Source organism: Pituophis catenifer, unplaced genomic scaffold (assembly GCF_029215685.1).
Source record: "Pituophis catenifer annectens isolate HBS135680 unplaced genomic scaffold, rPitCat1.0.hap2 SCAF_1, whole genome shotgun sequence".
Lineage (NCBI taxonomy): Eukaryota > Metazoa > Chordata > Lepidosauria > Squamata > Colubridae > Pituophis > Pituophis catenifer.
Genome location: NW_027256881.1, coordinates 59,198,254 through 59,216,623, shown reverse-complemented (window position 1 = coordinate 59,216,623; position 18,370 = coordinate 59,198,254). Strand labels below are relative to the sequence as shown.

The following is an 18,370-nucleotide window of genomic DNA, read 5'->3' as shown; positions in this document are numbered from 1 at the left end:
GTAAATTATCTGGCCCCAGAAGACTGAAGAGCTCATTTTGTCCTGGGGCTAGTGAACATGTCACAGAAGTCCTTTGAATAAATTGTGCATTCTGTTGTCTTTTAGCAAGCCAGATGGCGAAAGAAAACAGGAGATAGGCTATTTTTAACTTGGTGTATTGATATTTTAAGCACTGTGTCCGGCTTTGTGCCAGTTGAGAAAATTCAAGTGCTTTGTATTTTGTCTGTCATTGTGGAGTGGAGATCTTTAATAATGCTTGTGAAAACTTGATGCCAGATCTGGTTGTTTCTGCCTAGCCTGCCAAATGCATCTGTTCATCACTTTTATTCTACTAATGATACTTTGTAGCTCCTTTGAACTGCAGCTTTTCTAAATTCGAATGAAGTTCTTGCTCCATCAACTGAGGTACCACTAATGGAAAGATATGCTTTAATCTTGCATCTTACATGGTCTCTCAACTAGAAAGACATTTTAAATCTCACTTTCTAGTTAACCCCAATTTATTCTTTTTAACATTTTCAATTAGATTTCTGCATATGGTTTGCAATCATTTGTTTCTACATTAAAACCAGAGGTTTCAGTTAGTGTCATGTTCATGCTAGAATTGGAGTTGATCTATATTTAGCACAAAATCTAGAACTTTAAGAGTTATTCTTGAATCACACTATTGAATGTTTCTCCATTCAAAAATCTTCATGCAAACAGAAATTAATCACAATGAAAAGCAATTTAAGCAGGACCTGCTCAAAACCCCACAAGGGCAATATCTTTATTTGCTCAACCAATATTTTATCATCTCTGCAAGTTTTCATGTTTCTTAAAAATCTTTATCAGCCTCAAGGAATGCAATTTGGACGTTGTCCAATATAGCACGGTGCAAAATGTTTCTGAATTATAGCAAGGGTTTCTGTAAAGATATAGCTCTCTGAAGATGTTGGCTCTTATTTCATATAAGAGGCCAAATAATATACATTAGCCCCAAATCTCATGTTCATTTTTCAGCTTTTTAACTATTTCACTTCATTAGAAATTTTAAGAAACTTGAAAGCTTGCCGTTAATATTACATTTTGGTTAGTACAATGAAGATATTGCCTTTATAGGTTGTTTTTATTTCAATTTTTTTTCCTGGCTGACACATCTATCATTATGAAAAAAGTATAACTCAGTAGTTGGGCATATTCTTTAAATTCGGAAGGGCCAAATTAAGTCCTTGCCATCTCCAGATAATACTGAAACCACTTCCTTATCAAAAAACTTGAAAGATACACTCCCAGTAAACAATATTGTTTGGCGAACCAATGCCCCAACCTGGTAAAAAGCAGTCCCCTTGGTCCCCAATACTATTTTTACATGGGACAAAATTCAATATTACAAGTCTCTGCTCATTGTGTGAGCCAATATCCTGCAGGTAAGATTCAGTGTGTAATTCTGTTAATAACACTAATTCAGTGCATCATAATAAGACTTCTGTTCCCAAGATACCTTTCAAGATTGAGTAGATTAAAGGAGCAAAGAACCCTTGAATCAAATAATGTAATTCTTGCCATCCATTTAGGTTCCCGCTTCATTTAATGTTCTGCTAATGAGGAGAGACAGAGCCAAACCAGATTAATGAAAGTTGTCAATATGCATCATATGTCCCTGCTTTCAGACAGTTGGGTGTGTGTGTATTTGGGCACTCTGGGGTTGGGGAGATGGATAATCATTAAACTCAGTGGAGAAAAAATCCAGATGTACGCTAATGAGGACCAAATGCAGAGCCTTTGTAAAAGACATCACTAAAGAAAGTCCTTGCATATTTGAAGCATGTGACCACAGAGCACTCTTTCCTTCCATAAAGCTCTTATATGCTGTTGACATTTAAAATATTGATTTAGCTATATATAAGCCTGGAACTCTGGTTTCAAGACAAGAGACTGCTTTCTGCTAAAAGCCAACAGTTTCCATTAGACATGTGCCTAGACCAGTTGATTTGCATATTTTAATGAGGCACATGTTTTGAAGAGCCAGTGTTTGTAATAAATTTTGAGATTTCTTAGTCTGATAATACTAGAAGTGTATTCTGACACATGGGCAGATTATTATTTTTTTTAAAGACGAGTAGTGATATTGAAAATGGCAGAGGAAAACATAAAAGAGATGTAGAGCTAGATTAGAGGGACTTCTTAAATACTTTGTAAGGAGTTTCAACCAATATATACTAACCTTTATTTCATATTCGAGTTAATCTAGGCAAACTTTTTTAATGTTACCTTCCTGGATGGCTTCTAAATAAGCATCAGGATTCCACTTTCCTTTATAAATCATTTTTGAGTTCCTACAATGAGGAACTAAGATGAGATAGGTAGAGTCAATCAGAAGAATGACTAATGCCCTCTGGATTGTTATGCATATTATGTTATGCACAAAACTATTCATGCCAATGTATACAGAAACTCTTGTCTACATTAATGGGAGAATGGGGTCTTTCTATGGTAATTAAATATTTATGTTCTTTTCTCAAGGGCTTTGTGATCACATCATTCAAGTGAGAAAATATGGGGGTCATTGCTATTTGTTTCCTCTGCATTTTGGTCATCCTTTGCAGCAGTTCCTACTTGGATGGGCTTCAGAATTGTTCTTTGCCTTGTTCCTTCCACAAGCTAAAGAAAAAAGAAAAAATATCAGTGACAATGAAATAGCTGAAATAGCATCACTGGGCTTTCAACAATGACATGCAAATGGGGCAGCAATAAAATTCACCTGATCTAAATCTCAATTGTCTGCTGCCTAACTCTCATTCATTTTTGATGCTGCGAAGCAGTTATAACAAGGTGACTTACCCTTGGCCATTTCACCTGAAAAACGTTTCTGCCCCAAAAACTCTTAGTGTAATAAGTTCTCACCTGCACTTCATCCCAGGGACCTTTAATTTTCTATCAGTCTCTAGTGACAGCTCTAATCTCTCACTATACCGCTTTGGAGTATTTGGGGGGGGGGACCTCACTGTGTCAAAGTGAATGATTAAAATAAGTTGAAGTGATTTAAGCTCCTCATATTTAAATGTGCAAACTCTGCTAGAGTCTCCTTTAATTCAAGTTCATGTCTTTATTATCTTAAAGCTGATTTTTCCCATCTAGTATTCACTAAGTCTGTAGGAACTACCAGCCCTAAAACTCCCTGACCTGTTCGTGTGATGCCACTTTTCTCATCCATAGATAGATAGATGCTTTTGACTTCTGGTGACCTGCTGGACAAGTCATTGCAATTTTGGGGGTAAGATTTTGGAAGTGGTTTGCTGTTGCCTCCTTTCTAGAGCTGAGAGAGTGATTGTCTCAAGGTCATTCAGTTGGCCTTACGCTTAAGGGCAGGACTAGAACTCAGTCTCCAAGTTTCTCATCTGATGCCTTAACCCAGGGGTGGGCAATTGTGGCTCTTTTACAACCTGTGGACTTCAACTCCAAGCTGTCTCAGGAATTCTGGGAGTTGAAGTCCACAGGTTGTAAAAGAGCCACAATTGCCTACCCCTGCCTTAACCACTACACCATCTGGCTCTTTCCTCCTTTTTTATCATCCTTTCTCATCCTTATTTACCCTGATACCCAAACCAATGCAGCTAGTTGCAAATTCACCAATCACTCTTCCAACTGAAAGAAATCTGAATATAAAAATTGCCCTCTTCAAAAATTCTGAAGAAAACCATAATTTTACTCATGAATGCCAATTTTTCTTCCTTGTTTTCCAAGTTGTCTCTGAACATAATAGAAAAGCCAAGAAGATTTCCCATGCTCATAGCAATTTGCAAGTGTCCGTTCTTTTCACTTAAGCCTCAGCAAAAAAGGGAATCATTAAAAATATTAAATCTTAGCAAACACTGATGACAGTAGAAATGATGATTATGGAAAGAATTGTACTTAATTTTTTAAATAGTATTTTGAAGTATTCAAAGCACTTCATCTAGCTGGATACACTAATGCCTGCAATAATACACTTTTTTAATAAAACTACATCAGAGCTTAATTCAACCCACAGTTATTAGCTTGCCAACTGATACAACCATGTGGGTTGTTTCAATATCAATATAACTTTTAAATGTCCCCACTTTCCATCTGGCTTCGCTATCTCTTCCTCCCAGCATGGAAAAACTCCAAGGAAAAGCTTTCCTAATTAATAATGATGTCTGGGGACTTTGTGCTAGTGGTGGCAGTTTTCTGGATCTTCAGCAGACCTGCTTTGCTGGCACTGACTGAAAATGTAGCAGCAGGTTGGCTGAGTTTCTTCTATAGGGATTTATATGAAGCTTTGGAACGAGTTTACGTGGATGAATGGTAACACATGACCTGAGGTTTTTCTAAAAATTGAAAGCAGCTTAGGAATTTGGTTGAAAGGTTGAGTAATTTTAATTTTTAGTACTAATCTACTGTATTTGTATTGAGGAAATCTCATGAATTTCATGAGATCATGTTTGCAACTGGTCTGAACATTCCTTGACTGCAGTATAGTCACATCTGGAATCTGTGGCTAGTTCTATACAGGTAGTCCTCGACTTACGACCACAATTGAGCCCAGAATTTCTATTGCTAACATTGGGACATTTGTTAAATCAGTTTTGCTCCATTCGATGACATTTCTTTGCCTCAGTTGTTAAGTGAATTGCTCCTGTTGTTAAGTTAGTAGCATGGTTGTTAAGTGAATCTGGCTTCCCCGTTGACTGTGTTTGTAAGAAGGTTGCAAAAGATGATCACGTGATCCCGAGACACTGTGACCGAGACATTGTAAATATGAACTAGTTGCCAAGCATCCAAATATTTGATCATGTGACCATGGGAATCCTGCAATGGTCGTAAGAGTGAAAAACCATCATGACTCACTTTTTCGGTGCTGTTGTAACTTCGAAGGGTCACTAAACAAACTGTTGTTAGTCGAGGGCTACTTGTACTTGCATTTTACTTTTTTCAAGTGTTAGGAATGATTACAACTTGATCGAGAAATAGGCACACAGACATCACCACAATTCTGAGCAAACAAATTGAAACAAATTGTTTCAGATACGATATAATTTTAGGCCAGGGCACAAGTAACTGTAAACGTCTATGAAGATTCTCAGTCATCCAGGTCATGGTTGTCCCAAAGGTGCTTTTTTTCAAAAGGCAACTGGACTTTCTGGTTTTTCTCTGAAGACATTTCACTTCTCATCCAAGAAGCTTCTTCAGCTATTCAGAGCTGAAGAAGCTTCTTGGATGAGAAGTGAAACATCTTCAGAGAAAGACTAGAAAGTCCAGTTACCTCTTGAAAAAGCACCTTTGGAAGTAACTGTACAATTATCATCAACAGTAAATGTAAGAGAATATTTGTTGCATATTAAGGACAGACAAAGAAGACAATGTTGTGAAATGTGTAGTTAAGGGCAATAGCGGTAAGGATTAACCTAGTCGTTTCCTATTCTCTCATTCATCTATCGATCCATCGAACAAAGAGTTAAAAAAAATGCATTTTTTTTCTGAACAGCAACACACATACACACACACACACACACACACACACAAAGCAAGAGGCATATTACCAAGTCCATCTGTAGAGTAGATGTTAGTATTGAAAAGCCCTTGGCCACCCAATTTACCCCATAGCGCTAAAGGTAAGAAATTTAGGAAGAAGAGCGGGACTCTGCATCAGCTTAGATCCAAGCTCCAACCTAAAAGCAAAGGGAAACTGCACAGGAAATCAATTTCCTTTTGAGATGGAACTTTTTAATAACCCAAGATCAATTATCTGTGGTAAATAAAATTAAAGAAGCGAAGAAAAGCACAGGGACGCTATATAATAGAAGAGGCAAAATCTAAACCAGTCTTAACAAAATTGGCAGAGAATCTAGCTGTGTTTTGAATGCAATATCCCAAATTTCCAAACAACGAGGAGGGTAATGGCTTGGTGAAGCGTCTCCTAAATATTTCATGAAAAGAACATTAATTTCCTAGATAATATTTTAAAAACTCCTCTGCAGTTGGCGCTAAAGGGGCTCCTTATGCTAATGTTTTGTACATATATAATTAAAAATAATATACAGGTAAGGATGGTCTTTTGGGGAGGGACAGGACAGGCTTGTGAAGTAAAATGTGAAATGTTTAAGTATATACTGTAAGGGCACAACATTCTCTTGGGGAAAATGCATTCCAAAACCACTTTCCAATTGCTCTTTGCTAGCTGATCAGCTGGCAATAGTGGCCTTCAGAGACCTATAAAAAGTTTCTTTCACAGCCTGCAATTGCTGTCAGTCACCTGGGATGAAGCAAAATGTGTAGAAACATTTCAGGAAAGCAGGAAAGTGGAGATAATTATATCATTCATTATCAGATATTTGAACAGATGATTATCAATGTAAGAAAAGTCTTCCAGGATCAGGCCAGGGCACATTTTAACCAGCACCAATTACCTCTGAACCCTAAGGCATACTGATGTTTTCCCCACAACTGGCATTAAACGAACCAAGTTTTTAATTTAAGCTTTGAATTTATGAATTCATAAATTTATCTAATTTATCTGATCTCCGTGAATTTATCTGATCTGTTAAAAATTATGCAAGTCATCCTTGTAAATTGGCTCTAGCCCTATTCTCTCAAGCAATAGACAAAGTTTGCTCCTTCTTCTGTATGAAAGCTCTTCAGATATTTGAAAGTTGCAATCATGTCTCTTAGTCATCTTATTTGTAGGCTGAACATACCCAGATCCTCTCCATTCCCTACAATCATTCCTGAACATACTTGATTTTAGACACTTCACCATCTTGATAGACCTTCAAAATTTATCCAGTATGTCACTGTCCCTTTGAAAGTTATGTTTTAAAATTGGTTTTAAAAGTTTGGGGTTTTAAATTTGTCGGGGCCAAAATTATTTAATTTGATTTTATTCTACTTTTAAATTTTGTATGTATGTGTTTTATTGTTTGGCTGTGCACCGCCCTGAGTCCTTTGGGAGTAGGGCGGTATAGAAATAAAATAAAATAAAATAAATGTGCCCAGAAGTAAATACAATTCTACACAAAGATCTCATCTAGGCAAAGTACTGTGGGAATGGGGGAAAGCAGGCTTTGCAGTAGTATATGTGAAATAGTCCTTATCAATTATAAGTTCAACATGAGACAGCATGTTGCAGGAATTGGGTATGCCCAGTGTAATGAAAAGAAGGACCGGGGTGACATGATAGCAGTGTTCCAATATCTCAGGAGCTGCCACAAAGAAGAGGGAGTCAAGCTATTCTCCAAAGCACCTGAAGTCAGGACAAGAAGCAATGCGTGGAAATCAAGGAGAGAAGCTTAGAACTAAGGAGAAATGTCCTGACAGTTAGAACAATTACAGTAATCAGTGGAACAACTTGCCTCCAGAAGTTGTGAATGCTCCAACACTGGAAGTTTTTAAGAAGATATTGATAACCATTTGCCTGAAGTGGTGTAGGGTTTCCTGCCTAGGCAGGGGGTTGGACTAGAAGACCTCCAAGGTCCCTCGCAACTCTGTTATTCTGTATTCAGCAACATAATGTTAAAAAGGCAAATGCTAACTTGGAGTCCATTAATAGGAGCACAGAGAATACAGATAGTCCTTGACTTACAACCACAATGAAACCCAAAATTTCTGTTGCTAAGCAAGACAATGGCTAAGTGAGTTTTGCCTCCTTTTATGGCATTTCTTGCCACAGTTGTTAAGTGAATCATTGCAGTTATTAGGTTAGTAACAGGGTTGTTACGTGAATCTGGTTTTCCCATTGATTTTGCTTGTCAGAAAGTCGTAAAAGAGAATCAAGTGACCCAGGAACAGTGCACCCATCATAAATATGAGTCAGTTGTCAAGTGTCTGAATTTTCATCACATAACCATGGGGATGCTGCAGTGGTCGTAAGTGTGAAAAATGGTCATAAGTCACTTTTTTCAGTATGATTGAAACTTAAATGGTCACCAAATGAACTGTTGTAAATTGAGGATTTCCTGTAGAACATGGGAAGTAATTTTTTCCCACTGTACTCTGCCTAGATGAGATTCTTCTGTAGAACTGTGTCTGGTTTTGGGCACATCACTTTCAAAGAGATAGTGACATATTGGAGACATCTCAAAGAGGGACTACCAAGATGGTGAAGTGTCTAAAATCAAGTCTGGTCAGGAATGATTGTCAGGAATGGAAAGGATCTGAGTATGTTCAGCCCAAAAATAAAATGACTGAGTGACAGATTATAGCAATCTTCAAATATCTGAAGAGCTTTCATACAGGAGGAGGAGGGGACATTCTCTATTGCTTGAGAGAATAGAGCTAGAATCAATTTACAAGGATCTGAAGCTAGACTTTAAGAGGAACTTTAACTTTTAAGAGCTATGTGAACTGTCAGCCAGCGGAAGAGACTGTCATATGAAGAAGTATGTTCTTCATTGGAGATCTTCATTCGGAGATTCTCTAGTAGATTCTGTACCAAAGAGGAAATTGAAATTCTATCATTTTGTTAAAAATATTAAGATAGGCTTGGGGTTTAATCACTGTGTTCTTATATTTATTGTATCATTTATGTGCTTATTTGTGCAATTGGGTGAATTGACACATTTGTGTAAAGGGCAGAAGGAATAACCTTGATGAAGAGTAGGAAGAACTGCAATCAAGACCACAGTGAAATAAAAGAAATCTGGGACAGATATGAACCCAGGTAAGCATCCCAGACAAGACCTTCCTGTTTTTCACCAAAGGGAAGGAGGGGAAAGTGCATTTGGGCTTGCAAGACTGTTGTTATAACCTTATCATGAAACTAGTATTCACTCTGATTTCCTAGTCTGGTCTACCTTGAAGGGTTGAAATTTTATCTAGTAGATGAGTCTTATGTTAGAAGGCAAGTTAAACAGAAGGGCTTTTAATTTCATGCAATGGAATCTAATATAGAGTTCTTTATTACAATGAAAGATCTATACTAGCATAATACTAAGCTATGGTTTACCATCAGTAGAACAAACAGAACCCAGTCTCAGGACTACTCCTTTCTCATCCTGTGTGGCCATAAAGACAGGACATTAAGCCAGTCTGAAGTCTGAACCTAGAACACTCTGATTAGTTTCCAATGACTGTTCATTAACAGCCCAAGGGCAAACCATGTTTTAAACCAGACATAGCAATCTAGTGCTCGGGCACATATTTTGAACTCCAATTCCAATAATAGCAATAGGACTTAGAGCTATATAATGCTTCACAGTGCTTTACAGCCCTCTCTAAGTGGCTTACAAAGTCATCATATTGCCCCCAATAATCTGGGTCCTCATTTTACTGACCTTGGAAGGATGGAAGGCTGAGTCAACCTTGAACCAGTGAGAATCGAATTGCTGGCAGTCAGCAGAATTAGCATTCTAACCATATTGCATTCTAACCACTGTGCCACCACAGTTCAGAAGAAGGGTTTTTCTAATTTAATTCCTGACTACAGCCTGAAGCTGAAATTGTTAACCCAAAATATTTGGTTGACATCACTTTGGGTTCTTTGACTCTCCTTCTTTTTAACTAGTTAATATTCCAACTCTCATTTGATGAATTAATGTTTAGTTAAATTAAAAGAGGACGCAGGAGTTCTTGATTTTTGTCTGACTAAGTAGGAGCAAACAGACTTGCACCTGCCCTTTCATTTGTGTTAAACCTAAGGTTATATCTGAAATGAGCAAGGAAATCCCATCATTGCATAGCTGACTAAGATTTTTATCCAAATGAGTTTCATAAAATTGCAACATACCACTGACTATAGTACACATGCCTTCTTATCTAAGGCCATGAATAGGGGTGAGATCCTACTGGCTTAACAAGTGGTTCGCTAAGCTCACACAGTTTGGAGAAAACTCACTTTCTGCATTGCTGCCAGCAAGGAAAACAGCTGAGGTGCGGCAATCCACTCTGCCACCCCGATCAGTTGGGCTTCGGAAATGGAAATATAGGTGAGTATAACGCAGGGACGGGTGGGCGGGCCCACCTCAAAATCGGAGCGAATCGGTTCGCTCATGGCTGATAGAGCTAATGGTTCGCCTGAACCGGTCCGAACCAGTAAAATCCAACCACTGGCTACAAATGAACTGGCCCTAAGTTCATGAAGACTTTTTGTCCAAGACCAGCACTTTCAGGAAGGAACGCATGAATAAAAACAAGGCCTATCCCTTTGCCTCAGAAGTATAAGAATGATTCTAGGTCAATGCAGAATTTCACTAGAGAAATGATCAAGATACACGCAGTAGAACTGTGGGAAGTCTTGGATGGCCACAAAATGACTTACACTGCACATCTACTCGAATGGACTTGATGGCAGGGACCCCAACCCCATTCTCTGCTTTACAGTAATAACGACCCCCCTGAAGCCTGTGGATCTTCTCAATCAGAAGGGTCTCATTCAACACCGATGTCTCCTGGAATTTGTCCGAGGCGCTGCCAGCAGTTTTGGTCCACCTCACCTAGAGGAGGGGAAGGAGAAAAACAGAGAGAAATAAAGCATAGGAAACAAGCAAACTTTGATCTGGGCCCTGGGCCCATCAGAGCAAGCAATTATATATTTGAAATGCTTTTAGGCTGCTTATCATGCTATGCATCTTCAGGCAATATGTATATTATGCAACTGTACACACAGTGTACCATTCAATATACAACCTTCCAAACAATTAAAAATATATAAAAATGAACAATGTGCTAAATGCCAGAGCGAATATCAATGTCAGGCTTCCTCCAGACTGATACTCAAAATTAGAAGGCTGGCAGGGCACAGCCTTTGATCATCTAGTTTTATTAGATATTTGAAAAGTTATCATTAGAACAGAAAACTAGTAACTACTAAGCACATCCCATAAACCAAGTAGATAACAGTTCTCAAATGCCAGTCTTATCTCTCTTTCTCCTGCTGTTGTGTCCTAATTGATGGAGAGCTGGTTGTTTATCTGTAGATTTATCGATAAGTGATATAGGTAGTCCTCGACTTATGACCACAATTGAGGCCAAAGTTTTCAGCAAGACAGTTGTTAAATGCCTCATTTTATTGATTGATTGATTGCCACAGTTGTTAAATGAATCACTGCAGTTGTTAAGCCAATTTGGCTTCCCCTATTGAGTTTGTTTGTCAGAAGCCAGCTGAGAAGGTTACAAATGGTAATCACATGACCATGGGACAGTGCAACTGTCATAAATACATGCTAATTGCCAAACTCCCGAATTTTGATTACATGACCATTGGGATGTTGCAATGGTTGTTGATGTAAAGTCATAAGTCACTTTTTCAAGTGCTGTTGTAGCTTCAAATGGTCACTAAATGAATGATTATAAATCAAAGATATTTCTGCTTAGTTGCTATAATACACCTCTAGACCTAAGATTTCCGCATCTGATCTCAGTCCTTCTGTCCCTCATAAAAAATGTTTTTGGCATGCATCTAAATTAACATGAAATTGGCATATGTTTTATGTCTCACATCAGTTTTCCACACAATTTGAATCAATCTTTTGACTTCACACTTGGATGTTAAAAAAAATATTGCCGCAAATACCGTGTTTCCCTGAAAATAAGACCGGGTCTTATATTAATTTTTGCTACAAAACACACATTAGGGCTTATTTTCTGGTTAGCTCTTATTTTGGGGGACATATAATACTAAAATGCCTCCGTCTGGCTGATTATCTTGACTGGGCTTATTTTAGGGGTAGGGATTATATTATGAGCATCCAGAAAAATCATGCCAGGGCTTATTTTCTGGTTGGGTCTTATTTTCAGGGAAACACAATAGGATCTTACTTTTTGCCAATAAAGAGCACTCTCTTGATAACTCTAGAGATTCCAGAGATATTAGCAGTAACTCCTGCTATTTTGCTTTTGGTTAGCAATCACCATGTGCTTCGGAAGCCACATTTGCATAGCTGCATCAGGGCTAATTGGGATCATCACATTTCTGAACAGAGTAAGTTTCAGTCAATTCTCTCTAGATCCTGAGAATCCTGAAATGGTTAGTTTTCACAAGTAGGAGATGCAGACCCACTATGTTGCTTCCTCTCTCTTAATTAATCTTCCCAGGATGTTTGTTTATGCCTCTGTTTGAATACAATGATTTTATTTATTTTATTCTCTAAGTGCTCTGGGCAGTGAATGAATGACTTGCAGAGATGAAAAGGGTAAAGCAGTAGAAATGGATTGTAAAAATTTCAGAACTTGCAGAAACGGCCGGAGAAAAAAACACAATCAAAACCTTTTTTTTTTTTTTTTGAAAGACTGAAAACCTTATATGGAAATTTCTGCTAAAAGAAGAAAGGAATTACATGATGATTTATGGATTTGAAGATTAAGTGAGGGCTGAAGGGATTTGTATAACATCTTAGGGATAGGGATAATGAAACCAATTGAAAAGAAGATCTGAAGTCATTTACTGTATATATTTATTAATTTCAATTTCTTCCTCTTTTATTTTTGCACTTTCTCATTCCTTTTCAATTTGTATTTTATTTTATGGGGGAAATTATGTAATAAATATATAAAAAGAAAAGGGTAAGGCAATGGAATATATTAAGGAAAGGAATAGCACACACTGCAATCATTCAAATTTTTCTCATTTAGAAAGGGGTCTACTTTGGCATCCCAGAAGCACAACTATAGGTGAGCAGGCAGAAAGAAATGGGTTAATCAGGTAGAAATAAAGAAAAGGAAGAAGGAGGTGGGTCTTGACATGGAAAAGATGTAATATTCAGATTGTTGGTTAGGCCAAAAACAATATGTTGCTTCCATTTTTCATTAGAGCAGATGGCAAAGTGGTTAGAAACCTGGCAGATGCAATGGAAATGCAGAAATGGGAGCAGCAGACTGGTGAGCAGAGGGCATGAGGAAAGCTGGCAAATCATCACATAATGGTATTTCTACCCAGGATAGAATGCTAATTCCAGAAGAGGACAGGCAGGCCACCATTATCAGCCGTCGCTATCAATCTGCCATAATCTGAACTAGCACTAAAATCAGAAATATGTGCAGGAAGATGAGTATGGTCTCATCTATATTTTGTGTATCAAATTACAGAATAAATGAGTAACACATACAAATTGGGAGTGTGCAATTCCCTTGAGGCAGTGGACTGAAACTTACCTTCCCCACCCCCCCAAAAAAAATAATAATCCAAAAGAATGGCCAGTGCTGTGTTGAGATAATCTGAATGAGCAAGGCCTTACTTTTGAGTCTGGCTGTTAAGGGAGAGGACAGAATGAGTATGAGAATGTGTATGTTAGGCTTGCTTTTTAACCAGGGGTGAAATCCAGAAGGTTCTGACAGGTTCTGGAGAACCGGCAGCGGAAATTTTGAGTAGTTTGGAGAACTGGCAAATACCATCTCTGGCTGACCCCAGAGTGGGGTGGGAATGGAGATTTTGCAATATCCTTCCCCCAGGAGTGGGGTAGGAATGGAGATTTTGCAGTATCCTTCCCCTACCAAGCCCACCAAACCACACCACGCCCACCAAGCCATGTCCACAGAACTAGTAGTAAAAAAAATTGGATTTCACCACTGCTTTTAACCCTCCTAAAAGGGCCCCACAAAATGATCCCAACTCTATTTGGGGAATTGGAAAGGGCTGCTGGAGAACCTCATACGTAGAAAGGGATAAAAACTGATTATTACATGAACATTCCAGAAGCATCTAGTGGCCACTGTGTGAAACAAAAACATCTAAACCAGGATTTCAAAAAGTGTGCCCTAGCCTTAACAGCGGCTGAGAAACATCGGGGCAAAAAGACTCAAATGAATGGTGGAGAAAAGACCTGTTAATAGATAGCGTTAATTATAGACTTTTTGGAAATGACTTTATTACAGATTTGGTTTTCTTTTTCTATTTTTCTGGCTATTTCTTGTGGCTAAATGAGATTGGATTATGTTTGAGAGAGAGGAAGGAGAAGAGGAAATAAATATGCTTTTAAAAGTAAAGATAAAAGACAAACGGAGATGGAAAAGATGGCTGCCAGCTGAAAAATGAAAGTGTAAATTCCAGACTGCTTGTTACTTGAAAAAGAAACTTTGTTGCTTGTTACTTAAAGTGGATTATTTTGAGAAAAATTTCAAGAGGCTTGACTTTGGACATATAACCTGTGTATTGGAGGATATTGAAGACCAGAAAGAAGAAATTAAATGGAATAATGAAAGCTGATTTATTAAGCATGACAACAAGAGAAAAAGGACGTGGCAACAAAAGAAGACCATGATGATACCATATATGGAATAGTCAATTCAGAATTAGCTTTATAGAACTTATAACTTTGAGGACATTGAAATGGAAAATAAATATACTCAGATAGATTGGAGAAGGAAAAAAAATGGAATATAAAGTAACAAGATAACAAAATACCATAGTTTGAATTAAATGGATGTAATGGTGTCTGGGAGTTTGATCTTTGAATAATTTTAGGAGATATCTTCCTTCTTCTCTGGGCTCTCTCTCAATACTATTTTATTTTATTTTATTTCCTTTTTCTTTTTTTCTTTTGTCCCTTTCCCCCTCTCTATTTTTTCTAATTCTCTTTTCAAATTCTTTTGTTATATTTCTATTCTCTTTCCTATTTTTATTCTTGTTTTTTTTTTGTTTTTATTTTAACTATTATTAATATTGTTACTATTCTCTCTCTTTTTTCATATTATTTTTATCTAAGTTGATTTTATGAATATACAACAATTTGACTTGGAAAAAAATGAGTATAAATGATTGAAAATTATGACTTTTGGATGTTTTAATACTTTTTTAAACTTGTAATTTTTAAGCTCTATTTACAGACCTAATAATTTAGAAGAAAATGTGCTCTAAGGTGCTGGATATTAAGAAGAATTAATTACAGATTTAATAATTATAGAAAATTGATTTTAAAGTGATTTAAAATGTTGATATTCACTGGAAATAAATATGGCATGGGAGAAAGCCTAGGAGAGAATAGGAGCTAAGATATTTGTCGATAAACTTTTTTATTTTTAATCAATTAAAGACATGGAGGAGAATGGATTTAAAAATGAATATGAGTAATGTATTATGAATTAATTTAAAGTTAAATAATTGAATAAGAGAGGTAGAAATGGAGGAAAACATAAAGCTGGACAATAATTAAAATAAAATGTTATGAATTAGTTAAACAAATGAAGTTAGGAGTGGAGGGAAGCATGATTCTGGAGAACAATGAAAGTAAAGCTGTGATCTAGTCTTACAAATAAGGTAGGAGTGGAGGAAAGCATCATACTGGAGAACAGTTAAGGCAAAACGGGGAACCAGTTAAAAATAAAAATAAGAGTTAGGAGTGGAGGAAAGCACGTGCTGGAAAACAGCCAAAGTAAAGCTGTGAACCAACCATTAGAGTTAGGAGTGGAGGGAAGCATACGCTAGGTAACAGTTAAAGCAAAACTGTGAACTAGCCAAAAAATAAAAAGTTAGGAGTGGAGGAAAATATACCTGGAGAGCAACTGAAATACAGTTGTGAACCAGTTAAAAATAGAGGTTGGAGCAGAGGAAAGCATTGCTGGGAAGCAACTATTTGAGTTGCGAACCAGTTTCATAATAGATTTAGGACGATTGAAGGAGATAACGTTGGTATGCAGTTAAAATTATACTGTGAACCAGCTCAAATAAGTAAGGTTAGGAGTGGAGGAAAGCATCGCTGGGAAGCAACTGATTAAGTTGGGAACCAGCCAAAAAATAAACTCAGAAGGAAGTGGAAGAGACAATACTGGAGAATAGTTAAGCCAAACTGTGAACCAGTTAAATAAATAGAGATAGAAGTGGCGGAAAACACTGTTGGGAAATAGCTATTTAAATTATGAATCAGTTAAATATTAGACTTTAAAATAAAGTATTTTGGGAGTGACAAATCTTAGATGGAAATGTTGATTGATTTAGAAACAATTAAGAGAGGAGGAAAATATTCTTTGTCAAGATTATGGATACTAGTTGCCATTTAAAAGAGGTACAACATAGACTCGATGTAATGGGTCTTAGAAATGAGGAATATATATGAAATATTGATTGTTAAAATGACAAAGATTTGGAATGATGTCTGTTTGGAAATAATTGTTTAGAATTTAGGGTGACATAGTAGAATGTTTAAAATCTAAATGTTTAAAATAAGATTTCTTTTTCTTTTTCTTTTCTTTTTTTAAAAAAGAGATAAATGGATAAAATTTGGAACAAAATTGGTTGAGGGAATGTGAGCAATTGTATTTACTTTATACTGGATCAAATCCTTGCTCTAAAAAGATGTATTTTATGTTTCATGTTTTTTTTAAAAAAAAAACTTTTCAAAAAAACAAACAAACATCTAAACCAGGTCTTGGGCTGATCCAGCATGATCTTATGAGCTACAGCTTGCCTAATGCTTCTATTATATTTGCCTTTAATAAAAATCACAAACGGAACATGAAGAGATTGGAGAACAAGCCCTGGTCTGTTTCACAGTATTGTCGAGGATCAGTTACTCCACCCCATGATTGCAAATGTTCGTAACAATACTGGTTTATGGTGAAGACATGGCCTAAACTTCTGTCTTTCAGCCACTGTCTTTCAGCAGCCATTGTTAATACATGGCTGCTACTTTTGGGGGAATAGTATTTATGTTGACAGGGTGCAGTTCTCCAGATTTCCTGGGAGGAAATTCTCTGTATCCCAATGAACTCTACTAGAAAATGAACCTGGAATCTTCTGTAGGCAAAATTCTACTCAGCAGAAAAATCAGATTTCTCATATGGCAAACATGGACATCTCTACTTGAGGGCAATTTTAGCCAGAGGCTCCATAGGCTGGCTTCTTGCCTTACAACTTCTCCTGACAAGTGGAGCCAAATATAGGCTATCCATACATCTCTAATTGGTTGCCAGAATCAGTGAAGTTTCAAATCCCACAATTTCATCATGAAGTAGTGCTTCAGTGCCCCTCCATCCTCATATCCAGTTCCTCTATCATTACCTTGACACCCTCCAACCTTTTTTTGTAAGGTAAGGATTTCATTCCTCAACTAGCAGAATTCATTCCTAAAATATCAACTATACCTTATTTAAAGAGAACAGAAAAACCAATAGCAAAAGGATCCTTTAAATTAAAATTGGCCTCCTTAGCAATTGTGTTAGCTTTAATTTATAATTATTTATCAGGAATATTGACCTAAGGTGGGATGTGAGCTGATGCTGGTGAGGTTGCTAAGGGCTCAGACATATATACCTGGCATGCAGAAAGCATCAAGTTCTTCTACTGATATTTCTAAGCATGAAAAGGAAGTCTTAGTCATTATAGATGAAAACAGAAGATAGACCAAGCCCTATGAATACTGAAAGCAGCATCCTATATTCTACCCACACGGTTCAATACAATCATAACCACGTCTCTAGCTCTGATAATCAAGTTAGCTTTTTCCCCAGACGTGGCTACTGTCAGTCTGAACCAAATCAGCCGCTTTCAAGCGAAACCTATCCTTGCCACAATATGATCCCCACATGCTTTGATTTCCTCTGACTACCTTCCCCTGCTTGATGTGTGAAATGGACCAGAAACAGTGGAGGGGGGGGGGGAATACAATTAACAGTCTTTTATGGAATTCATGTAGTATATTTTGGAAGATTCAGAGTGAGTGGATATAAAAAGTGAGTAAGTGAGAGAGAAAGTAGATGTGGGTTGGAGACAATTTTCACTTCAGACTGGAAGTACTTTTCACATGTTTCTCTATGTAATAAAAGGCAGTTACTCCCATTTTGCAGATGCTAATCCAAATCTTAAACAGAGCAAATTTGTCAAATTCAGACAAAAACCATGAGGGACAATTGGGAATTAAAATATATGGCTATAAAACTGCAAATTTGGAAAGCAACAACATTAGCACTTTCATATGCTTTTGGTAATCTTCTCCTTGCCCACAGGCCTGACATGACATTATATCATGATATAAAATGATAGCAGTATCCCAGTATTTGAGAGACTGCCACAAAGAGGAAGTCTTTGTGTCACAATTTATTTTCCAAAGCACCAAAGGGCAGGACAAAAAACAATGGATGGAAACCAATCAAGGAGAAGAGCAACCTGGAATTAAGGAGAAGCAGAGAGGACAATTAACCAGTGGAGCATCTTGCTTTCAAAAGTTGTGGGTGCTTCATCACTGAAGATTTTTAAAATGAGGCTGGGCAGACACTTGTCTGAAATGGTATAGGGTCTCCTGCTTGAGCAGGGGGTTGGACTAGAAGACGTCCAAGGTCCTTTCCAGCTCTATTCTGATTGATCGTCTATATGCGAGATAGCTTGGATTTCAGGCTTGGAGTGATCAGGTTCAGCAACCCCACCTTGCTCCACCTGTAGAATTAATGGCAGCCCATGAAGGATTTGTTTAGCCTTTGTCCCCTCATTAGAAGCCTGAAGCCTCTT

At 37.3% G+C, this 18,370-nt stretch overlaps 1 protein-coding gene across 1 annotated transcript in view; it reads right to left on the bottom strand.

The window, feature by feature from the left end:
• The window catches only part of MDGA1 (MAM domain containing glycosylphosphatidylinositol anchor 1), a 307,118-nt gene that overhangs the window by 180,065 nt on the left and 108,683 nt on the right, over positions 1-18,370 (bottom strand). The window contains exon 3 of the mRNA XM_070949906.1: positions 10,256-10,430. Within this exon, the coding sequence (XP_070806007.1) occupies positions 10,256-10,430 (175 nt within the window). The remainder of the gene's footprint in view (positions 1-10,255; positions 10,431-18,370) is intronic.